This window comes from Paralichthys olivaceus, chromosome 18 (assembly GCF_024713975.1).
Source record: "Paralichthys olivaceus isolate ysfri-2021 chromosome 18, ASM2471397v2, whole genome shotgun sequence".
NCBI lineage: Eukaryota > Metazoa > Chordata > Actinopteri > Pleuronectiformes > Paralichthyidae > Paralichthys > Paralichthys olivaceus.
This window is the reverse complement of record NC_091110.1, coordinates 10,638,570-10,664,549: the sequence shown is the minus strand read 5'-3', so window position 1 is coordinate 10,664,549 and position 25,980 is coordinate 10,638,570. Positions and strand designations below refer to the sequence as shown.

The window sequence follows — 25,980 nt, the reverse complement described above, 5'->3', positions numbered from 1 at the left end:
ATTAAAGTTAGAAAAGTGAATGCCAACTAATGTTGTGTCCTTAAAGGAGACATTTGATGCTTTTCTTTCATCTACTGTGTTATATGTTTTTTTTTTGTGGGGAATTTAAAAGTTCTGCAAAGTTAAAGAGCCCAAAGTGTGCAGTAACACCTCGTCTGTGTCCCACTGATACTTCCACATAGCTGTGAAGTCATGTGACATTATGATGCCCACACTTGCATAATGTAATCTTAGCAGTTACTTTGATGGCCCCCTAAAATCAAGTGTTTTAGACAGAGGGTGGATAATAATTATATGTATAATAATAATATGTCTCCTCTAAATGCTATATTAAAAGTTTATCTTCTCATCAATGTGTTTCAATGGTTACATATCAACACACACAAAATGTATACGAAATATGAATACAGCCCTGGCAGATCTCAGTCTAATCTCTGGCCAGGTCGTACCTCCTTCAGCACTAACCTGAATGGCTGCTGTTTCTAACGGAGGCTTATTCTCTGTAATAGAGCCATAATGGGAAATAAAGGAATGTTAAACTGTCATATTAAGTCTTATATCATGCCATAGACTTGAGCTTGTCTTCATTAGTCATATTAGAGTGGTGATGCCACTGGTGGGTTTGACTCCTGGCCTTGTCTGGGAGGATTTTTGCATGTTCTCTCCATGTGTGGATTTCCTCTGGCTACTCCAGTTTCCTCCCACATTCCAACAACATGTAAGGACCCAATCACACAGGACGTGCTTTGTAGACTCGAATATGTAAGGCGACAGCCAGTGGCTAGCAGCAATGGGCGTCATTCACAAACAGTGCGTACGCACAAATCTGTGCTTAGACTGTGCATACGAATGTTTGATGCACAAATGTCATCAATATGTCTCAGACCATAGTACACACAAATGATGAAGGCCTGGCTTTTAACTAAATGCATAGTATATTCAACTCAGTATATTTGAATAAAAATAGTACATTGACAGATATAATTTGATTTACTAATGCATTGAATAACTGTGAAACTGACATCGTTTAATCATCTCTATTAAAACCTGCTGAATACATATTTATGTTCTTGGATAAATGAGGCGTTGCTTCTTCTGCAACAATCAAGTAAATCACTGCATTGCTTCATAATCTGTGGGAAGAACTTCTCCTCTGTCTGCAGGAGTTTGTGTGTGTGTCTGCTCGTCTCTAACCTTCTTCTCACACACTGATAATCACATGTATGTTTTTATTAATCGATGATGACGGATCATGACTCGTTCCGGTCACTTTAACCCTGATGTCCTGACTGCACGTCACGCTACGTCTCGTGTTGCGTCTTGTGTCTAAACATGTGTCTCATAAACTCTGGAGCAAATCAAACAAACACAAAGTAAACACCAGTTCTGTGTGTCCTAATAACTTGTGATCAGTGCTGGTGTTTATTGTTAAACTGTAAAGTGAGCGGAGATCAGAGGGGGAGTGAAGAGGAAGCAGACTCCATATATGGAAGACCAGACCTATAATGAGCGTCCATTCAAGAATGCATTCATCATATTCAGTACAAATATTCACTTTGAGGATTTACTCACTTGATTTTAGCCAAAGGTCAGGGTCACAAATTATGTGTCTGTTTTTCTTGGGCGTGATTTCTTAAAATCGGCTTGAGGGAATATCTGCAAAATTGGTACAAATATTCAATTGGACCCAAAGATGACCTGAATAGAATTTGGTGGTAATAGGTCAAGGTCATTGTGACCTCACAAAGCACGCTTTTTTGCTTGTGAATGCAAAATCTCCAGAACAAGGGAATTATTTCACTTTTGGATTAAACATGAACTTCATGAAGCATGTTGAACGTGATATCTTAAGATCGGTAAAACAATTTCTGTCGTCAGGCCACTGAAGAGTAACTGCTGTCAATCACAAAGCAGAGAGGCACAGGACATGAGCTACCTCAATGTGAACTGTAAAGTTTTATAAAGTTGTTTCTTTTCACCCCATTTCCTTTGTTTCCCACCCAACAGCAAAACTGCGTAATGTGGCATTACCTTATAGCAATAATTTTAGGTTGGGTATAACATGTCCAACATGTCCACTCACCCATGAATATTTCCACGTCTTAGTATCATGACTACACAGAAAAGAGGACAAATCCTCAATGAGTGGTATTCCAGCTGCACAAGATTCCCTGTATTTCTGTGTTTCTCCAAATCTGTTTTGTATTAGTTGGGATTGAGCAGTTGTTAGATATCAGCTGTCTGAGTGCCATGACTCGACCTTACACTTGCCATCAGCAGTTACTTGAGCTGCTGTGTAGCCTGTGAGGCTTTCAGACACACAGTAAGCCAAGCTTGGTTAGGTTCCACGCTGATTACACACTTGTCCGAGTGTGTGCTGAATCCTCATTTTTTAGGGTAAACATCTATGTGTGAGAGATTAATCTGTCCTGTGTGAGGATGGATGCTTATATCAATGCATTATGTTTACAGCTTGATTCAGAATCCATTTATCTGTCTCTGTCTGTCACTCACTTAATATCTGCTGTTATTTTCCAGTCGGACTCTTCAGTGACTATAACCTGTGCAAATGGGAAGTGGAACAAACAGGTCTCATGTGAGCCAGTGGACTGTGGCGTGCCTGACAAATATCACGTTCATCCAGCCCATTTCGACTTCCCCGAGGGCACAACCTATGGCAAGAGGATCACCTTTAAGTGTAGAGAACCTGCCCAGCTTGTAGGTGAGATGCACATTGGAGCGTGCACGTGTTTGTGTGTGGGGGGGGCTTTATCCAAGAGCATGGTCTTTCAGTTTGAACATGCACTCAATATATACTCTTTACATTACAAAACGGATTTCATATTCTATGTTTTATATTCAGTTTTTTTATTCTTTTAATTATCCGTTTCAAATTTGCCGACCAAGCGGCATTGTATGTTTTATTTTCACGTGCCCCCTTTGCTCTTATTCCTCTCAGGAACAAACAACACTCTTACCTGCCTAGAGGACGGTCTGTGGTCCTTCCCGGAGGCCCTCTGTGAGCTCCGCTGCCCAGCCCCCCCTCCTGTACCGAACGCTGTGCTGCAAACCAAGCGCTGCAATGAGACAGGCCTCAAAGTGGGCACCCTCTGCAAGTACAAGTGCAAGCCAGGCTACCACGTCACCAACAAACCTAAGAGGTAAAGAAAGATTTCGTTGTTCCACCATCAGAATGTTCCCAGTTGAAGTTAGGGGCTGAATTACGGTTCTTCCCCTTCAGGCGTGCATTTAAGCGTCAGTGCACCGAGGACGGCAGCTGGCTAGAGGGGGCGTGCGAGCCCGTTACTTGTGACCCCCCGCCTCCGATCTTCCACGGATCTTATCACTGCACCGATGGCTTCCACTTCGACAGTGTCTGCAGACTCAACTGCACTGACCCTGCCGGTAATAGCGCTATCGCCGCCACAGGAGGCTCTGCCCATACGGTGAGGCTGCTACACGGTCCATGCAAGCAGGTCTGTCCATCTCTTTCCTCTCTTTCTATTCTTGCTTTACCTTTGTATTTGTCCTCTTTTTCTCATGTGTATAAAAAGCAGACTTTCTCTCTTTTTCTCTCTTTTTCGTATTCCTTATGAATTTAATCCATTAAAAAAAAAATTGAGAAATTTAGCTCCAAGACCATCCACAATGCAGAATCAATAGTGTTTGTTTAAATCATATCAGACATATTATTATTAAACATTTATCTGTCACATACCATAAAATATACATATGATAGCTAAAGATAAGATAAAAAATTAAGGAATCAATAAGTAAAAATCTATTTTTACACAAATACACTCTCGTTATATTTGATTCTTCTGACACTGCCCTCACTGTCTGAAGACTCGTCTCTCTCTGTCTGTTTCTCTCCCTGTCTCCCTCAGCCCTACTCAATTTGACGCCATGCTAATTAGATTGCTATTGATTTGCAGAATAGTCCTGCTCCCACAGACTTTTGAAATGTATACACCTTTTAATCTGTTCTGCCTTTCAGGCGTTGTGGGTTAGATGCCTGATATAAATTGGATTGTATTTCCCCTGTTTGCAACGGGATGCCATCTCAGTGTCCTTGGCCTGCCAGTGTTTGTGTGTCAGTTTGTGTGTGTGTGTGTAATTGTTTGTCTATCAATATGTTATTTTCAGGGAGCAGCATCCAATGTAATCCGCTGTAGGAAGGATGGGAACTGGACAGGGTCGTTCCGCCTGTGCCCACACAGCAAAGGCCAATGTTCTTTACCTCAAAACCTCCATTATAGCCTTCAGTACTCATGCAAGCGAGGACACGGCATAGGTGTGTACACACAACCTTACTGTTATGTAATGACAATTAAGTTTTATTACTGTTGATGTTTTATTGTTTGTGTTACACACAGCTTTTGTTGAGTCTGCTCTTATTCTTCATTGTTCACATCACTCATTCCTTTTCACTTTGCACTGTTTACAGTCAAGTGTTTTTAATGAAAGGGGACAAAATGTCTGAACCACAGTTACATAAATAATGTATTAATTTGAAAACGAATGGAGGAGACAGGTATGGACATGTCCTGAGAAATGTGTTTGACTCAGCTGTACTTTTATTGCTCTCGTCTCCTTCTTTGTCACACGTTCACTCAGGTGAGGAGTGTGAGCTGAGCTGCCGAGAGAGTAACAACGACGTGGTGATCCTCCCTAGCAACATGACGGTCGACAGCGTGCTCAAAGAGCACTGGAGGAACCCACACAAAGTCAAGGTGCGTTTTGCAAGTGTGTTTGTGTCGGCCTCACAGTGCTGACAGACGCACTTCACAAAGTTCTGCGATCCACATCTCTCCTGTACAGAATTTCACGTATACTGTCTACATCCTGGGTCTTTTTGTGCCCGGTGCCATGCCAATGTTTGTTATAGCAGCATGGCAACCCTTCAAACATTTGTAATTTCTATTTTTGATTCGAAGAGTGGAAACATGCCGCTGACCTTTTGCATCCCGTGGAATGTGGTACATTTCAGTGAACTACTTGACAATGATAATACGCTGAAAAGCATCTTTGGGATGGATGGCTTGTGCACTGACACAAAATTAATCGTAACATTTATATGATTATATAAGAATCAGATTTTTGTAATTTAAAGGTGGTGAAAAGCAACACACACACACAAATCCAAATTTGTAATTGGATGTAAAACTGTAATTTTCTGAAATCAACCTTTTGAAGCCCACTGGCAGACAGGAAAACATGAAGGTTAAAGGTTAAGATGATGGTGGTCACCATGTCAATCACACAAGAGGTGAGGGGGAATAGGGTGTGTGTTTGTAGAAGGTACAAAGTACTGAACTACACCTATTCCTCTGACACCCCCCCCCCCCCCCCCCCCCCCCCCCCCCCCCTTAACTTGATTATGCCACGACGTGCAATTTTTCATCAGCTCAGCACCAAAATCGCATCAAGTTTTGTAACCAGAGAAGAAGAAAAGGGAACACATTGTATTTTTCACAGTATTTTTTTCCCTCCCCCCCCCCTACAACTCCTTTTTGTTTTTGTTTCAGTCACCCTGAGTCAGCAGCTTTTTTGTGGTGGATGCTGGGAGAGGGGCGGGTTGGGGGCCACGTGGCAACGGAATGATCTGTTTTTCATGGATTTGTGAAATTGATAAGATTTGTGCTCAGTTGCAATTCGAGACCCGAGGCAATGCTATTGGGGTTATTGTAGCATGAAAGAAGTCGGAGAAGAGAGGATGGCGAGTGGGGTCAGCGTTCCAGAGGGCTGAGGAGGCAGGAGAGGGTTTGTAGCATGTGCCCTCTGCTAATGCAGCTTTTCTTGTAAATGCAGTAATTTTTAGGACATAAAATTTGTATTTAGACTAATTTTAAAGACCAAATTGAATGTGCTACCAACCACAAAATAGATGCAACAAGAACTGCAATGAATGTCTAAAGGCTGAGCAGAACAGATGGCTGATATGTATCAAGAAGATAACATAATGATATGCAGAAACAAGAATGGGAGAATGTTGTCGTGATGGAAAAGAGTTCATTCATGACAGCTGTAGTCTGAGCAGGAGTGGATTTAGTACACGTCGTAATACACTTCTAACTTCCCCTCTAGGATGGGATTCTTCATACTGTATCTTATAGAGAAAGCATGACCTGATGTGCACTTTCTAGTTCTACTTTGCTGAGTTGGAGGTTAATGTTGCCCACCTTTATAAGTGATGTTGATTTATTGCCTTTAAACTAGTTGTATTTCACTTCTTAGAGTGACCCACTTAGAATTCTCTTGTGCTTTTTCTACCTACACCTCCTCTTCGTTTTTTTCAATCTAATGATTCTGCACCCCCTGGCACCCCCCCCCCCCCCCCTTTATCAGCAAAATTACCCTTTTGGGCTCACTGCAGAATTTGTCATTTTCTATATGACAAAACTTCATCTGTGGCGGCGCTGAGATAGGGATCTATTTTTATGTGGTATCAGCGCCCCGGGGAGGCTTCAGAGGGTGAGGATCCCATGCGTAGTGAGGGGTGAAGCCAGGCCACAATCATGGATTATCATGATTTACGGCCTTGCTGGGAGAGGGAGAGGAGAGAAAAAAAAGAGTGAGAGAGAGAGAGAAAATGAGGAGGGGAAGAGAAGGAGTTTCTGGGTGACATCATCATAGCAGAACAGTAGAAAGAGAATGAAAAGTAGAGTAGTTGCAAAAAGTTTCATCTCCGCGACAAAATAATGCACATGATCCTCTATCCAGCCGTCATGGCCCTCACTACTGAACACACGTGCACACACACAGCACATTCATAGCATCTTGCTGTTACTTCTGCACCTCTATGTTGTCCTTGGATGCTATGTTGTTCTCTCTCTCTACCTTCAACCCTATCTTTTTTTCTTCTTTTTTTTTTTTGCATTGATTTGCTGACTGCACTGAAATGAAAAATACCTTAGTTTGCAGCAATAAAGGCAAATTTGTGAGATATTTGGACACAGGGGGTCTGAGAGAGGAACCATCTGAGGTCAGCCAGTCCCTTGGCACATTTGATCATGCACACTACAATCCAAGTCTGGAGATGCAATTATGCTGTAAACAAAACCTTGCTGCACCCTCGCTAAAGTAGACTCAAATATATATATAGACCTACCCCTACACCCTTTTAGAAGAAGTGGTCATAGAGCTCGGAGATACATGCAAAGTCATCTTACAGAATGCATTATCATGTACCTACATAGTATTTGCCCATATGAGCACATTTCTTCACAGTGCTGCTTCCTTCCCCTGAGCACAAATGCTTTCTGTTGCGTTACAATGAAAAGCGCAGTAGGAGAACAGGATGGGATTCCACACATTCTGCAAAGATATTTGAGAGCACGGAGCTCCTTACCTTCATCTTTCTATCTCTCTCTCTCTCTCTCTCTCCTAGCTCTCAACTCTTTGCCCACCTGGGGCAACGACTTAGGTATCCAAACACATTTTTTATCAAGTTATATCTTGTCAAAATCAATTTATACAGCTTTTCTCAGAGGTGGAGAAAGGTCAGTGTAAATCAAAGAAGGCTTCCCAATGAAAGTGACCATGTGTAGCTCATGAGCCCTGTTCAGAACTTCTATCTCACCTTCTTAGGTGTGTGCGTGTGTGGCTAGAATGTGTCCAGCGATTCTTGTTAGGGTTATGTGAGCTGAAATGCAGGTATATAGAAGAAGGCAAAACTATTCAAAACTGCATGTAAGGGAAAAAGGATTTTGAAAGAGTCAGTGTTCATTTCATTAACTCCACCTCATTTTGTCTCATTTTGCAGAGCATAGTCTGTACAATGGGAATGAAGTGGTATCCACACCCAGAGTTGCTTCACTGTATCAAAGGATGTGAGGTAAGCACTCAAACTGATTTATATTGTCTTCTTTGTGTTTGTGTAATCTCATCCGTCACACACAACTTTAATACTTAAATTCTTCCACCCTTCTTGATCTTAAATTCAAAAAGCGTGGATGCAAAAAGATTTACTCACTGTGGCCAGTGGATTGGCTGATGCTTTACAAATGAATCACTCAGAAAAATGGGTACGAATATCTGGAGTTAGAGATCTAGCATAGTTTCAGGGAGAGCTAAGAATTCAGTTCCAAGTTTTTTTCCTGCAGGTTATTTAGAATTAAAAAATCCAGAGGACACACCTACATGTGATGCACAGATGGTCTGTTCGCCACTTTAAATGCTGTTGCTATATAAGGTGATGTGGCTCATTGAATTGCTCTAGTGCATGGTCAATGGTCTGTGCTTGGCCTGTGCTGATTGCAGCTTTTGAGCAATGGAGCCACGGCAACTAAAGACCAGTTGCAGGACCTGAAGCCTCGCCAACACTGCTGCACAAAGAGCTGTTCACCTGATTATTCAAAATTCAGCGAAGCTCGACTAACTTGCTGTAATGTGACATAATTTGACTGATTTATTACCCATTAGGAAAACCTGTACAGCTGTGATCACGTGCTAAAATTGTCTTTCCTCCAGATCGACATTGTCTGATCAGTTTAGGCCAAGTGGATATCCTGATAATTAACCAATGTGGAGGGTGGGGCCAACCCAATAAATCAACTTATTGGAGTGTTTTGTGCTGTGGGTAGTTTATAGTGTCCTCACTTTGAATTACGGGTCTGGCCCACTAAAGGGGCTAAGAAGGACACATTGAAAGATGAGGGAAATTTTATGTATCAAGACCTCTAAAAGGTCCCAAAAAGCTGAAGAGGAAACAACTACTAATCTTTTAACACCTTTTAACTATTATCAGCCATTAGGGAGGCAATATAAAAGGTGGCATTGTTGTAGTCTCACACTTTGTCTCTCTGGTGTAGCCATTCATGGGAGACAACTACTGTGATTCGGTCAACAACAGAGCCTTCTGCAACTACGACGGAGGAGACTGCTGCCAATCCACTGTCAAGACTAAGAAGGTTAGTTGCACGCTTGTACCGCGGACCCAAACTCACCTTTCAGACTAATAGTTGATGTTGGTCCTGGTCAGTCAGCGTTTGTCCCCCAATTCTGGAATCATGTCCCACTTGACATTTTTAAATAACGATTTCTCCTAACAAAAGTTAAGTACAATGGAACATCAGAATATTATATCGAAGACTGTTTTATTTCACCTCTTGGAACGTCTCTAAACAGATTCTTCCTTCCTTTGCTTTGTGTCCAACCTCATATCACCCGTAGACAGATCACCGGATCCACGTCCAAGAGTTTTCAGCATTCTGTTTCCTATTGTGTAAAATGTCTAAATATATCTTTGTGCGCTTGTATTTATACTAATACCCCAAATCCACACATAATTGATTTATCACAGAGTTAGGGTCATGACTATATGAACTTTGAATAATATACTTGTTTGTCTTCACTGCGTCTCTTTCTGTGTGTCAGCCGTGAATCATTTGTGTTGTATTTCAGCATTAAGATGTGTGTTTCAAAAAAGTTTGGTCATCGCTTTGGTACGACGTCTTAATTCCAGGAGATGCTTCGTCTGGCTCCTTCCATTCTGCTGCTGGCATGAGATCTGATTGGAAGTGAATTGTAGCTTCTGTTGCTGCAGCATCTGCTCTTCTGGCTTCCTCCATGTGCAGCTTTGACCTGATCACTGATACATCAGCAGTTTTCACAAATTACTTGATGTCTGGGAAATTTAGCTCAAAGGAATCCAGACATATGAGGGCGATGGACTTATTTTCATATGACTGTACGTACAAAACAACAAAAACAGATTATAGTGGAAAGACATCCACAGGTCCATGACTTGTTTTTGTCCCATATTCTTAACTTCAGTATTAGATTTACAGTATTGAATCCTGTGACCAATAGCAGCAGGGAAGTCGGGAAGCAACCCGTTGGGAAGTGACCTCACCGCTGAAGTGGTTTCACTGCTGTTGATTGATGCTATCTCATCTCTACATCTTCTGGCCCCGGTCCAGAGCAGGGGTTCAGCCAGAACTTACATAACTCACTTTTAGTGAGAGACCCTGATGGGAGGGGAGACTCTATTGAATTACTGCAGCAACAAGAGGTCGAGCTGGGCGAGAGGAGGGCATGCGATGGGTCTTGTTAGAGTTAGGGATTGTTATGTTGTAGATCAAACAGGGGTAAGGCCTGAATAATGTTTATCCAGAGATCTCGGGTTCGAAAATCAAATTTTGACATTTTGGACTAATTCCAGAAATGAGTTATAGCTAGTTGTAATTCAATGGTAATATTATATTGCATGTTTTGTATTTACAATATACGTACATCTGTTCTGGAGAAAAATAATGAACCAAAAAGGAGAGATTCATTTCCTCCACCAAGGAGGTTATGTTTTCACCCGTCTGGTTATTTGTTTTTAAGCAAGATTACACAAATAACCATTGGACAGATAGAAGGTAGAAGGATGTGGATTGTGTCAGGAAAGAAATCATTACATCTTGGTAATCTGGATCAGGGGGTGGTTCAAGGATTTTTTTTCTCTCTCATTTTTTACAAATTTCCCAATGAATAATTACTGGATCTTGATGAAAGAAAAAAAAAAACAGGAACATTTAGGGAACTGATATCTATTAGTGTGTGAAATTTGGTGCAGCTTGGTGAAATTCAAGGGGATTGTTGAGCTTTGGTGAAGGCATGTGCTCTACTGAGTTCCATTCTAGTATTTTGTCTTTTACTTTTTCATCTGTAGACTAAGAACTTTTTTTTCACACATCCAACAAAACCAATTCATTATAAATCCTATTTACATAAGCTAGTAATGTCAGATACTTGGAATAACCCACCTTAGCTTCCCTGCTAAGTATTTTAACTTGTCGAATGAACATCCAAACAATTATTCAATCATAGAAAACTGCTAACTTCACTTTTCAGGCTACAGCCAATTATCTGTTCAGCTGTTGCACATTACAATTTCACTTAGGTGCATTCAGAAACGAGCGCGGTCTTTACACCTCCACACCACTGCTCTAAAAACCCGTCTGCCCACGGCTTGTAAGCTACAGTTAAAGTTTATTTACTTTGTCTCGTGTTGCCCTGCTGGGGATCAGCCTGCCAGCTGCTGTCAATCTAATACGGACACATGGAGGAAAATGAGTATTTCTGATAATTCCCCAAATAACGTTTTTCTGCCTTTAAAGTATGGAAAAGTGTTGATAATACGTTTAGAATAACCAACTTTATTTGTGATCACAAGAACCCCAGACTGCTTGTCCAATTCCTAATTGAAGGCATGTTTCCCTGGCATTATTCAAAGAAAACATTCTGGCTGGAGTTTTCCACTTGTAGCTCCCCATGAAAGTGCTCAGAAAGATACGAAAAATCTATTCTGAAATAACCAATTATGATGTTATTTATCGGCTGCCAGCAGCACAGGGTGAGGAAGGTTGCTATGGGTGAACAACAAAAAGGAAACACGAATGGAGCTGATATGTGAAATTGATATGGGAACAGAGGAGAGCCAGATGTTTGATACAATTCCTGTTGTTTGTTAGCCCAATGCCTAATTGATGCTGCTTACTTGCATCCACATGTTTCTCGGTTCTTTGGCTAGAACGTATTTGCATGAACCTCAAAACAAAACCTCAATGTCAGTTTTGAATTATTAGCCAAAAACCTTCCTGACGACTTTATCTTCTTGCTTAATCGTATTACTTTGACATTTTTTATCCACATTTATTTTCCCCCTGTATTTATCATCATTTTTTGGTACTTGGCATTTAGATGTCATTGTTTATTCCTCTTGGGCACTGCTTCTATAGTCATCCCTATTTAATTAACTCTGTCAAAACAGAAACAGGATATTTTGCACCTGATTCTGATTTCTCACCAAACTAAATACATGCGTGGCAGACAGCGAAGGACGGAGATGCATGAAAAAAACTCTTCAAAAACAAAAGAAAAAGACACAATATGTGACAAAAGGAATCTGTAACTCGTTTATGACGGTCCTCCTCAGAGCTGCTGAGTAATTCACTTGCTGGGTGACAAAGATGTGCAGTGTTTTCCTCTTTAGCGGGAAATTGATGTTCTTTTCCAGACCACAAGTGAAGAGTTTGTCCCAACTTGTTGGCGAACACAGTTTTTGTTGTCATAGATTTTGTTGTGTGTGTCCCAGTGGAGGCCTTTTGATGTCAGCTATGAACTATCTGTATTTATTGCCGTTTTATACACAGAAAATCTTCCCAGAAAGATTCTGTTCTCACTCTGTCTTTTAATCGTTTTTTCTTAAGTAAATCAAAAATAAGTTTATTGAAAGTTTAAATAATAAATTATGTTACTTGTTGGCTTGGTTTATAGTTATTTATCACCTCTAGCTTAAGATGGTACTTCCTTTTAGATCTGAAGAATATAAGTGTCACAAATCAGACTTCCTAAAATACCATTAAAATATTGTCTGCAGCAATGTTCAAAGCAGTTTTTTTTTTAAATGTTCATCAATCACGCGGGTAGAGTTCGTTATAGGGATTTGTTCCCATGATTCAATCATAGAGTCATTGAGTGCATGACCTGGAGCTCCAACTGTGTCAGCCCCCTCGATTAACACTCAACCGGACGTTCTGTCACTTTGACAAATGCACCAAACTCCATTTATAATTCTTGATATTTTAAAAGTGGCCTAGTTACATACGAGAGATGAACGCTAGTTGCCAATGCCTTTTATGTCTTTTAACTGATATACAGTTTGGCAGTTTTAGTGTTCACTTGTACAATATTAACAAACCTGGAAATGAAATGATCTGACTATCATGTTTTGTCTGTGTAGCCAAAGCTTGGATGCTTATTGTTCTGTATAGTATAAACTAGAAATATTAGAAATACATCACTGAGGCAAATAGTAACAATACATGACAACTGTCTTCATTACAATAAACAGGGTGACTGTAGTTTACTTAGTAGTTTTTATTTCCAGTTAATAGAGACCTGCACAATAAAAATCAATGAAGTAATCTGTTCAAGTATAGGAGTGTATCATCGACATACGCGTGCACTCACATGGTTAAGTTGTGGGTTATTTAAAGATTTTGCAACCACTTTTTCTGCAGATGTTTACATGCTTCAGTCAGCTATAACATGAGAAAACATTAGGCTGACTTTATGAATAGTTTTGTCAAGTTGAGAATATTACATGGCACAAACATCTAGCTAAGTAGTATTAGATGATCCCATTGTAAATCAATGAACATAAGTCATTTGAGCTTTGTATGACTTCACTTTCTTACTCATGCCGAGCAAATAAAACCACATTCAAAACATCCATTCTGAGGAAAAGTCTCATGGCAAATAAAGGTCAAGCTCATCTGATAGGCTACGCTATGAAACATAACCCCGGCGACCCCCAACCCCCCTTCATTAATTTCCTGAAGACTTACTATAACTCTAACAACAACCAACACTTTGCTAACCCCAAACTTATCTTCAACCTAACCTTAACCAATGAGCCAAACATCTGCTTTTTCACAATATGGCAACATAGGTTTTTTGAACATTCAAACAAACTGTCCTTAGTAAATGGTTCTTTAGTCTGAAATTCATCATAGAATGCAGAATATGACAGAGACACACTCGTTCCCACTCTCACTCATTCATATTTCTCTCTGTCAAGTTCCCCTTCTTGCACAAACAAACAAACACACAGCAGATGATCAAACATTCCAGCCATTGGTTGTAATAGACAAGTCTGGTGACTCATTGGGAACCTCGATCCATGATGTTGTCCCCCATGTGTTGTGACACAGCACATGAGGAAAATGGTATGACCCCCTCCGCACAACCACATGCACACACGCACACTCACAACTATTATTTATCTGCCAAATCCTCTCATGTCCACTTTTTCCCTCTGATCTTTGGTAATGAGCTAAGGAGAAAAGAACAGGACAACATGAAATATTACAACAGACTTTCATTTTCCCTCATCATTCACAGTCATACATCTTTTTATCCTTTTAGTCTGTCCAAACAGTCCAAAGGTTAAAAAATAATTCTCCTTTGCCTCGCTTGTTATTTTCTATGACCCAAAACCAAATGTGCATACCACTATTGTCTCCAGTTTACTGATGGAGTAGATACAACGCACCGCTGGAAACATCTGCTCACCGCCCGCTTTAGCAGAAGACGCTTCAGTGGCTTGATTGCTTGATTGTTTATTATAAGGTTACGCAACATCAAATAGCATGCCTTTCAAATATGAAATGATTCACCAGTCCAATATGAAATATCATCATTTATGGAATGTGATGCAGCCTCTTCCAGACGCAACAAATAAGACGTTTTCTGCTCTTTCCCAAAGCTGGAAAAGCTATTGTAGGAATTAGGTTATCAATTCTTAAATATTTCCAGATTCCTCCTCCTGTTTCCCCCAAAAGGCAATGGAAGTCCGTTGCTCATTTACTTTTACTCCCGTTCCCAGCAAATGCCGCTTTTGTCTTTTATTTTGGTAGAGATTTGTGTATTAAGGAGTTCTGGATGACTTGCTGTGTATTATTCCACCCCAGGAGCTTTGAAGGTGCAAGGACTGGCTGCCCGTAAGGTCACCACAGGATCTCCCCTTAATAGTTGCAAGCTGTTGGCAGGATTTAGAGAGGCAGGGAGGAGAGGCAGCAGGAGTATGCCTTTGCAGAGGGTAGCCTGCCGAGACCCTTTTTGTAGGTCCCCTCCAGCCCCCCCTTTAGTTTGGAAGGAATTCCTTTCTTGGATGCTGGAAGCGGTACGCAGAGGGCACCGATTATATAGTTATACGGCTTGGCCTCTTTAAAACAACTATTTCTAAATGTGCCTGTATGTTTTTCTGTCTGTGCTGATGGTAGGGTTTTGGGTAAGTCCCCCAACCGTGTTTACAACTCGCAGTCTGGCACGAGTGTGCTCGCTACGTGACTCGCTATGTGGCACGATGGATGTTTGTGTCTTAGCTGATGGTCCGTGATAGCCACCCCTGACCGCTAACCTCTCCGTCTGTGTTTGTGACTCACGTAGACGAAGCCCTTTGCTCCTTTCTTGTCATTTGCTTTTCTGGCATTTTTGTCTGTTAGCAGATTTACATCTATTTTATTTATCACGCAAGTTATATTCCTTACACACTGCTCTTTTAGAGCCTGCACACTTACATAAATAGATGTGATAGAATATTGATCTGTGGTGAGTAATAGTCATTCTCCTAACGGCCTCTCGTTTTCCACCTTAACGTGTTCTACATCAAATATGCACATAACTGGATGCCAAAAAAGCAATCCCATCAAAAGCTCTTTATTTTTTAACAGTTTCAGGCAGTTAAGTTGACCATATTTCCTATTGCCAAGGCAATTAAAAGGGAGGAAGGGGCTGGGGCACAGATAGGAGCAGGCACTCTCACATACACATATTTCTTGGTCATGGCATGAAGAATTACTGTATATTCTTAAGCCACTGCAACATGACGCTTATGGCGAACCATTAAATAAGCAGCAGCCTGCCATCGTTTCCTTTATTCCCAACTTTTCTCAGGGTGTGGGTATAGTGGGGGCTGAGGACGGAGGGTGCAAAATGCATCTGAGAGTGAGGGGAAGGAAGGATAACAGGGTTTTTCTACACAAGTAAGCATAGGTAGTTACACATCGGGGGGGCGCCGGGGCGGGGGGAACTCCCCACAGTGTTTAGAGGTTGTGGCTGTTTGCTGATGCCAAGTGCTCGCACTAATTTTGCCAAACTCAGTTATGTGTTCTCAAGTTGCTCTTAACTCTCTCCCTAATAAGATCCTGGTTTGTTTTTCTCATTTATACATATATATTTCTCACACTTTGTTATGAGACTTTCACGTCTATGATTGATTTTAACCGGTCTGATGCACTGTGACCAAATGACAGCGCTGTCATGCAAGGGTGTTTGAAGACTGACTATAGGTGCATGCCCTGGTCAAGGCTCATCTCATGTTGTTCTCCTTTCATAAAACACACCGTATGTTTCCAGCTCCAGTTTTGATGGACATAAGTATATTAATTTATTTAAAATACACCTTAGAATTAAAAAGTGCAGCCTAAGTTTCTGACCAAACTGCTGCTCGTTATACACTCTAATAACCTCACTTACTTGCTAATGAATAGTGTGTTATGCATCTCTAGTTCAGCCAGTTCTCTTTTCCCCAGGCCTGTGCCCCTTACACCACCTTCTTTCCTGTAAGCACTGACTGACACGCACATACTTGCGCACACAGAAACCTAGAGAGGAACTCTGTGTTATTTTGACCTGTTCCTGAGATGGAAGGATGGGGCTCTGACGAGGTCTGTGTTCTTCAGAGGGGCTTTCATGTTGCTGTTAGCGGTTGCCCCCCCCCCCCCAGCCCTCCTCTAGCCCTGGGACATGGGGCAGCGTGAGGGCCCCAAGGCCCACAAGGCCAACCAGTCCCATTTCCCAGCCACCCTGAGAGAACCCCAAGTCAGGGCCAGATGTGGCAGCTGGCCCAGCCACCCTGGAGGTCAAGGTCAAAGGAAACCATGTCAAACTTGCCACCCACCATCATTCTCTAGATAGAGAGATAAACAGAAGTGGCCTTGGAGTGAGTGAGGTGTGGGTGGGAGGTAGGAAGTGCACTGGGGAACTTTGCCAAAAGAGAGAGGAAGGATAAAGCAAGGTAATATAAGGAAGAGTCGCTGAAGGAGACAAGTGATGTTCTTGGCTGCAAAAAGCCACAGAGGAAACACTGTTCTCACGGTTGACAGCTGTTTCTGAAGTGTGTCCGGCCCTGGGCTTGTAAAGTCGTCACACGTAGGCCTCATTTTCTCAGAGGAGTCTGGGCACTGCCCACCTGGCCCTCACATTTTGAACCCCCCCCACCCCAAACACACTAACAACTTATTTTATACCCTTTTTCAAAGGGGAGCCTGCGTCACTGCTCCTCAGTGACAAGCATGCAAAATCTGTTTAACTTTTTAGCGCACAGAATATTCCTGTAGATGTAACAACAACCACAAGGGGACATTAAACAAGTTAAAAATAAGTTTAAAGGCCTCTGCCCCCTTTTCTGTATGTTTGTGAAAATCTGCCAAAACTGAAATCATTTAGCTTTAGCCGCAAACAATTCAAAATGAGGTTTCCATCAGTATTGAGCTACATTTTATACATTGAGTGGTAGTTAGTCACTCAGGAAGTTAGTCAACCTTAAAGAGCCTATGGTGTGAAAGTAGTGTTTACTTACCTGACTCACCTCCCACATAGTATTAGCTCTTGATGTAATCTATTGGATGGTATTACAGCAGCAGCTACTTCATATTCACATAATTGTGCCATGACCCTCCAGTGGAAACAGTTCAATCTGTGTTGGGTTTGTGGCTTGTAAATTGTCGTTACATTTCCCTTTTACACTAAAATCCACTGTGCAAAAGAAGCAATACCAGTTAACCCTAATAAGACAGAGAGACAATGGCCACAGGCAACCACAGATTGATCTGATAAGCCACCAGGACACAAGTGCAGACATGCCTTTGGTCCGCCGCCTGCCTTCCATGACTTAGACCACATGTGTTCCTTGTTTGGCCCGGAGAAGGGGTACACATTTTGCGTACCCAAACAGCTGAAGAAGGCCCCCTGAGAGGCGAGCCGAGGAGGCAGCAGCAGCTGGTGCCGGTGACGCATTGCCAACGTTATCCGGTGACGTAAAACGCCAGGGGCAACGGCCAATGATGTTCCAGTTCTTTTTTAAACCACAGTGTTTAACTTTGACACCAGACTATTAGAGAAACTGTGATATTGATTTTTCTGATGTTCTGATATTTTGATACGAATGGTCTTCGGTGCCAAGTACTACTGTAACTTTAAGTAGAATAGTATTGATCTGCTACTATAACAGCAGCACTAAGACTCCATATGTACCCAATACAAAATACACAACACTCTTAGTCTGATGAGAAACATCGCAATGATTTCAGAATTGTTTGATATTTGCAAATATTTGGTTATCTGCTATAATGAGCTAGCTTGATCGGAGTATTGCAGTTCGTGGCCACTTTGAAGATTATATAACAAGTGTTATAGAAGCACAAAAGGAAATATTAAACACATTGAAGAAAACTAATTTAAACATATCGGACTTTATTCCATGGGGGGCGACAAATCGATTGGTTTGCCTCATGATGTGTGCACTTTATTTTTTGTATTTCTTTGTATTATTTGTTTATGGTGGCAAATACAATATCAACAACAAAAAATACATATTTTATTGACCACGTCCCATTGAAAGTCAACATTATTTATTTGATGTTGATGGACACTTGGAATCTTGACTTTTAAAATTATTGCTGTGGCTTTGAACCTCTTTTGACCACCCATTATGCCTCTGTAATAGCTGCACTGAAAGGGCCAGTGGGATTTAGAGTTAAAGGCAATTACACTAAATGACTCTTTATCTCTCCTGCCCAGGTGATTCCTTTCCCCATGTCCTGCGACATACGGGATGAGTGCTCCTGTCGGGATCCCAACGCTATAGAGAACAGAAAGGATGAACACGTCCATTCCCTGGGGTGACCAACCAGAGCAGGGACCTCTGTTCAACGTCCCAGGAACCTTGCCTCAACACAACACAGCCAGAGCGGCCGAGGCAGACCCCTCCTTCATTCTCCTCTCGGCCTCCAATTTCCTGCACATGCTGCTTAACAGGCATACCTCTCCATCCATACTGCAACCCCAACCAGCTGAAATAAAACCGACGCCTCCACATCACAAGAAAGATCTTGAAAAAGAGGATGGGACTCACAAGACTTCACAGAAAACTTCATTTCTCCGCTAAAAAGGAAAGTAACCCTGCAATATCATCATCATAAAAAAAAAATACATATATAGCAAAGAGAAAAAAAAAGAAATTACATGAAGCAGACATTTTTTTTAAAGAATAAGAAAACAAAGAAAAAAAACTAAACAGAAACATAACCAAGCCTAGGTAGCATGCCTTTCGTTCAGTTTTGTGCCGGCTTCAGTGTCTGTTTTAGTGACCTCGCTCTACAATCACATGATTGAACCTAAGGTATAACTCAAAATGTGCAAGTTGGGGATAGTGTCGATGTTGACTTTGTGTTTTGCAAATATGAAGGAATGTTAAAAGAGAATCCTCGGACACTTTGAGGGCATGTTCAACACCTTTTCTTGGAGGGGCTAGAAGTTTGTGCTTATGTCAACCCTGGTTTCAAACTGCTCAGACACTCCATATCTCTTTGTCCATTTTCAGTAGTGTGATTGTTCATCGGCACGTTATTTCAAGCTTTGTGGGGAATGAGACAGCCATACATTGTTGGGCGAGACATTTCAGGTTAATAGGGTTCAAATGTTAACAAAAATATTAGCATGAAACTTGCCTATAATTGACACTCACAATAAGGCAAAGTTTTCCGGATATTTTTTTTTAATGTTAAAATAAGGCTTTTAAATGCACCAATTTGCATAAATGTCCAAAGCAGAAGATTGAATGCTTGATTCAGGTTGAAAATTCTTTATTCATTTTGTTAACACATTAGAGTTTAATATTTATACCAAGAATTTGGATTGCTGTTTTTTATTATTATTTATTGTTATAAATCTATAAATTAGAAAAAGAAAAGTTAAATAAAATTGGCTAAGAATCATTAAACCCTCTGCAAAAACGTTCACTATCTAGATATAAAGAAAACCGGAAAAGTTATTGAATTTCTCAAAGTTTGGGAAAATAGCCTTTACACACATGTATTTTAAAATTCCAAATTTTATTGGAAACCATTATTTACTGACATAATATGTCATACAAAGTAAATAACTATGTTTGGATCGGATAACATTGTGTAGGAGAGAGAGCTTTACAACAATACCTGTGATGATGCAGACAACAATCGTTCAATTTTGGTGAATTTAGGAGAAATTCACACACAAATAGTAAAAGTGTAGTAACATAAACAGCTTCATGTATCAAGTCAAGTTGTAGAAACAAAATATGCCAGAAGTTTGCATGAACATCTATTTGCCTGTAGTGTCTCGCCTCATGTTTCAAGCCACAGATTCAACACAAACACCAAAATAAAAAACACACATATACACACAAACAAAATGTTTAACCAACTGTCGGACACAATTCCCTTAGACATTTTAAATTCCAAAACCCTGAATGCGTAGTTTTTAGCATGGCTTCTGCTACTGTGTTTGCTGCTACTTGCCATTGTCACATCATGACATCTAATAGGGTCTGACGTCTAATAGGGATGTGGGCCTTGCTGCTTCTACAGTACCTCTCTATGGCATTCATTCACGCTTGCATGTTAGTGCATATTACGTTCTGCTCACATTAATAAGCGATGACAACACCACAGATGAAATGCACTAAGAACTTTAAAAAAGAAAAACACAGGACCTCACTTGTCATCCCCGTTTAACCCGACCGACCGAGGAAATCCTACACACATTGACCACGACTTAAAGAATGTCCATCCGTAACACCTCACTTTGGGTTGGGCTGATTTTAGTTTCAGTTTGAACTCACTCCCTCACGGTGGTCGATGAGAACTTCGTTACCTCGAGCACCGATTCAAATGGTTCAAACTGAAAATAAAATGATCCCAGCTGCGTTCAGAATGTAGTCAATGCTTGTCAGGAGTCTGTGGCTTTTTGCTTTTTTCTTTCTTTCGATTGAACAGTACAGTCAAACAGAAGTACAGAAATAAAGGGCTGGATCGAGGCCGTAGATCGAGGCCGTGGCTCTCAGTGAGAACGAGCATGGGTGGAAGGAGACCACATCTGAACACACACACATGCACACAACTCTCTCCCCTCCCAGTGGTGTCGGACTCTCAGCTCTGCAGCTCTAGCGGGCAACAATGTTGTACGCAAATAAAAATGACATTTGGATGTATATGTCAACGCAGCATTAGCAATCGCAATATGATCAAAGGAGATTCACTGTTCAACTTGTTAATGTCCCCGTCAAAAAAGGACACTTGGTTGTGATCAGCACTTTTCAGTATTGTGAACTTGGGTGTCCGCCCTCACCAGTTAACTTCATTAGGTTACATGGCTGCTACAACCGCTTTGTGTTTCTGTTATTCTTCACTCCACACACGCCAGTTTGTTCTCATGCACATCGGCTAATGAAGGCTGCTTGGCATATATTGGTCCAAATGTTGTTGCTCCCATTTGACCGTGGCGTCAATGACGCCAGCGGCCGTTGTTATGATCAGCGCGATTCAAACTTTTCATTTTCATCTGGGTCACTGGCGTGGTCCCTCCGACTCATATTAGGCTGCTAAAGCGTTCCAGACCATTCCCATAACGATCGAACACATCGAGCTGTACAAGTGGTGATGTAAGACCAAGATCATTGTTGTTTTTTTTTAACCAATGTCAGTGAAGGACTGAGACAATACCACAACATGCAGAGAAAGTGAAAAAAGGTATTATTTTCCACCGAATACAACAAAAAATATCATGTAAATATTGCTACATGTTCTTGATGGATGGGAGCATTGCAAAATGGTTTAGTTATTTTTTTGTTTTCATGCATTTCTTTTTTTTTTTTTTTTACAAAATGTCATATTTAATCAGTGTTTGTATTATTGACCTCAGTTACTGCACTTTTTAGTTGCCATGTAAGAAGAAAAAAAAAGTATATCTTTCAAAAATGTTTAGAAGCTGCTATTGTCAGAATGGTGATCTGAATCAAACTGTATGATATTCAGTCATTTGACTCCCTGTGTTGCTATAACCCTTCCTGTCATTAGTGTTTTAGTTGTATCTGACCTTAGATTCTCCTCCTGACCATGTTATCAATGAAGTAGAGTCACCAAATCCCCAAATCTTACAAAATAGGGTACACACCAATGCATTATCTGTAGAAGGTATATTGTATATTGAAAGTATATTGTCACATATTTAAGGTCTAGCTAGATTGTTGGTCTTTTGTTTTGCCCTCATGTTTGTGTCACACATCCTTAAGGTTAAGGTGTACATTTTGCAGAAACCTACAAATGCCGAAGGTGAAGGAAAAACGTAAATGAAGAAAATTCCCGCTCAAAGGGACTGTTGAAAGACTTTTTTATGAAATATGAAACTTTGTAAGGACGTTCTAAAGACTACATCATCTTCATTGCATTTAAAACTTTATATGAAAAATATATAGCCCTGGTTTAAAAAGAAAAATAACTAAAAAAAAGAGACTTGTATTATGTTGATATTATCAAATTATATATATATTAGTACTCCAGATACTGCTGCTTTTACATAGAACTGTCACCAGTGGGGAGAGACTGACCTGCAATCACTACACCACGCCAGTGACATGCAGTACTGCAGTTCATCATCTGCCATTGAGGTCACTGGGAAGCCATTCCAGCCATTCGATGAATCCCAAAATCTGTCATTGGATCTTTCCCGTGACTCGTGAACGCGACCTGTCGCTTCCACGTTCTCCGACTAACCCATATCCTCCTCTTGTCATCAGCCAATATCTGGACACCAATACGACTCTATCACGATCAGAAAGGCTACAGAACGTGACTGCACGTCAACTTGAACATTTAGATATCGGAGAGGGTACCCATAAGCCATAGTTAACCGAGATATTCATGGAAGAAAGTATAAGATTGCGCATTGGATGAGGACATCGCCTCTCTACTGTAGTCTTCACAGGATCCCTTGCTGTACCTCATGCCTGTAATGTTTGCTGCTTCTATATTTTTGGTATTTTAGTGACATTTTTGCGTCTCATAACGATGGTGTAAATAGTAGAACTATTTATTGAGAGTGTTATACTTTTTTAAGTTATATTTAATGTCCATGTAAGTTATTTTTTACATTGTTCTTATAAACAGAAACATTATCGGTTGTGAGTCAAAGGTTGTCGTTTTGTCTGTCATCAGTTGGGATCACTGCCGTCGAGCATTGATCGGACACACAGTACACTCCTAGCCCACAACCATGAAATCCCATTGGTCATTAAGTGTAGATGGACGCTGCTCACATCCAATGAGGATTCATCACGTTTAATTATTACAGAGTGCAGTGTATCTTCTTTCTCTTTAAAACCAGAATGTAAAGTTCCTTTTTTTATTTCTCTTTTTGCTTTTTTTTTAAATGCAATCATTAGCCATACATACAAGCAGTTGTGAAAAAAGAACCAAGTATATAATGGTCAAGTACATAAATCCATAATATAGCAAAACAATGTTTTCAGAGCCTATGTACGGCACAAGGAATATTTGTACACAGCTGGCTGAGGGCAGGAGAAAAATGGGCAAGTGGCAAAGAGAGGGATGAGTAAAAAATTGAAGTGAAAGACGGAGTGGAGGTCAAGAGGCAGCCGATGGTGCCCCAGATGGAGCGATCTCAGAGGGTAGGGGGAGTGGACGGTGGGCAGGGAGAGAGGTGCGGGGATGGGTGGGCTGCTTTTCCTGGCCTGTCGAGCTATTTGTCCAGGTGTGAAAATGTATACTCACAGAGGCTGCTCCTGGGCCAGGGGTGGCCGGCGCTGACTGGCAACAAGCCGAGCGCGGTGAGTCAGAGTTTCTCCGAGGGGGTGGCAGCCATCCCTACCTCTCTCTCTCTCCCTGGGACTCCCACCACCCATCTCTCCCTCACTCCCTCCTCCCACTGCCTCCTACACCTCCACCTCCCCACTCCCTCAGCACACTGCCTCATCTGTCACTGTCAGGTATGCTTGCGCAGGGCCACCAGGGTCAAGCTGGCCCTGTGAAAATGAGAGAGGATGTTTGCCCAGCTTATGGAGCCTTTTGAAGTTAGGCTGAAGGAACACAGTTCTTCTCCCCTCATAGAGCCCATGCTTATCATATCATATAATATGATTTGTACGGCAGTTTTTATGACGTGGCTTTGATAGTAGTCAAACTCCTTTGATTCTAATTTAACACCGAGGTTGTTGAATCACTCGTCTAGAAATGGACGAAAAACTGTGCAGTGCCGGAGTCATTACAAAGCGACAGGAGAGCGCAAGAACGAGTGTCAGAGTCCCTAATGTTTCCGCTCAGATCAATGTGGAGAAAAATACTGATGTGCCATCTCGTTGTAAGACATTTTCTTTGTGTATTGTACCACATGAAGTACCTCTCACAGGCCTCTGGTTATAGAATGGTCCACTTATGTCTGTTTCCTAATCCCTCAATAAATTAAAAAAAGGTGAATTGTCCTTTTTTCTAAGTGGGAAGTACAAAAAAAAGTGTATTTACATATTATGTTGATAACTAGTGGTATTACTGCAATGTTTCGTACCTGATTGCTCAACAAATATATTTTAAGATGTAAATAATAATATTACATGATGATTGTATTTGCAAACCATGTACTAACTGTTTGGGAGTAGCTCTTGGATTGATTTTTATCATAATTATTATACAAAGAGATGAACCGTGAATATGTTGTGCATTGTGTCAAAGTATCACCTGCAAGACAGATATAAAAAAAAAAAAAAAAAAGACCTGTGATGCTTTACCACACCACTTCGCTGTCAGCATTTATTTGTCCATAATGGCTTAAGTACAAGCACTGTTGTCAGTTGTCTAAACCATTGAAATTATCCATTTAGTCATAAATTATTTATTTGTTGTCAAGATGAATAAAAATCATGATGGTTGTGTCTGGGTCGTAGGAGTTTGTTGAAGTTCATCCCCAAACTTGACCGATTTTTGTTTTCAGTTCATTTTCTAATTTTTCCGAGTTGACTGGCACCGACCAACAGCTCCCAGCTCTCCTCAGTCCATGCTGTACATTGTTTGAGTCTTACCCCCATAATGCCGTTGTGTTTGCTTCACCAACACTGTAAAGGTTGCCATCGGACTCCATCCCCCCCCCCCCCCCCTCTGATGGCCTCCTCTCTCTTTGGTTCTTACACAGTATGCACTTTTTCAGGCACATATACAACAGATTGGACTCTTATGTTTCAGTCGATGTTTCTCTCTGTTTCCACAGTTGCAATTATATATATTTTTTTGGTGCTCTGGTACATGGCAAAACGTGTACTATATTTTCATAAGGAAGAGTCATAAAGACGAGTATCATGTTCATTTTGCTGTCATTTATTGTGTAGAAATAAAACACTGGTTAAAGTGAACATACGCTGGAGGAGTCTGGTCAGTTCTTTGAAAGCAACATTGTGTTTATCGTTTGCATCAAACATTGAAATTGTCCTGCACACGTGCTTCCACGTTGAGTGGATTTATTTCATATATTTAACTCTAATGTGCCTCTGAAGAGTACGTTTCTTCTGGAAGTCATTCAGGTACCAAAGATCCATAGTGAGCCCTTTCAAAATAAAAAAAAAAATGGGCTGAGCTGGTTATAAAAGAGGAACTCATTCTTTAAGCCTCCATTGATACATTGGCATGGAAATGCGAGTGCTGTTCCTGGCACACCAATGACGTTAATGGCCTAATTTGTGAGAATGAACATCAAGCTACTGATTTTTAAAGTGCAGTTAATGTTGCATGACTGGAAAGAAACTGGATCTGAGCTTAAAGGAATAGTTTGTTGAGGGAGATGGAAAAAGAAACTGCTTCCCAGCAGCTCACATGCAGAGAGGCATAGCCACCTTCAGTTAATGATATAAATTAGAGTAATTCATAGGGGATAGCTGTCTGTTAGTTCAGTGAAGGATTTCTCCCCTTCCTGGCTCAAATGTAAATATTTTTAAGCGGGATCATGTTGTAAATTGGGTGAAACCTGGGAAATACCATGCGATCTACATGTGCGAACAGAAAATATGATTGCAGCCATTTTCATCTCATTTTGCCATCACGCTGATTAATTCTGACCCAACTGTTTGGTGTGATAGCGTGCAACTCCACCATCGTGGGTCTTTTGCCCATGGGACGTCTCTCCAGGGAGGTCTCTGTCAGTCCAGGCAGGACCCACGAGCCAGTTAATCATGTCAGATTATGTTTGACCACTTCACAAGACAGATAATTGAAGTCAACGTTACATGCGGGTGTTGATGGCCACAGCTGCTTATGTCAATACCTTATCAATGGAAACCATTCTGATTTAGAAAAAAGTCAAAAGTGAAAACTACAATTATTAATC

The 25,980-nt window shown here is 41.0% G+C and overlaps 1 protein-coding gene across 2 annotated transcripts in view; it reads left to right on the top strand.

The window, feature by feature from the left end:
• pappaa (pregnancy-associated plasma protein A, pappalysin 1a) overlaps positions 1-25,012 on the top strand; it is an 88,463-nt gene extending 63,451 nt beyond the window's left edge. The window contains exons 15-22 of one of the 2 annotated variants that reach the window (XM_020081832.2): positions 2,539-2,722; positions 2,960-3,161; positions 3,242-3,476; positions 4,147-4,294; positions 4,618-4,733; positions 7,766-7,837; positions 8,814-8,912; positions 18,358-25,012. In XM_020081832.2, coding sequence (XP_019937391.1) covers positions 2,539-2,722; positions 2,960-3,161; positions 3,242-3,476; positions 4,147-4,294; positions 4,618-4,733; positions 7,766-7,837; positions 8,814-8,912; positions 18,358-18,462 — 1,161 coding nt within the window. In that variant the 3' untranslated portion in view covers positions 18,463-25,012. The remainder of the gene's footprint in view (positions 1-2,538; positions 2,723-2,959; positions 3,162-3,241; positions 3,477-4,146; positions 4,295-4,617; positions 4,734-7,765; positions 7,838-8,813; positions 8,913-18,357) is intronic. The other variant, XM_069513212.1, reaches the window with a different exon arrangement.
• The last annotated feature ends 968 nt before the right edge of the window (positions 25,013-25,980 follow it).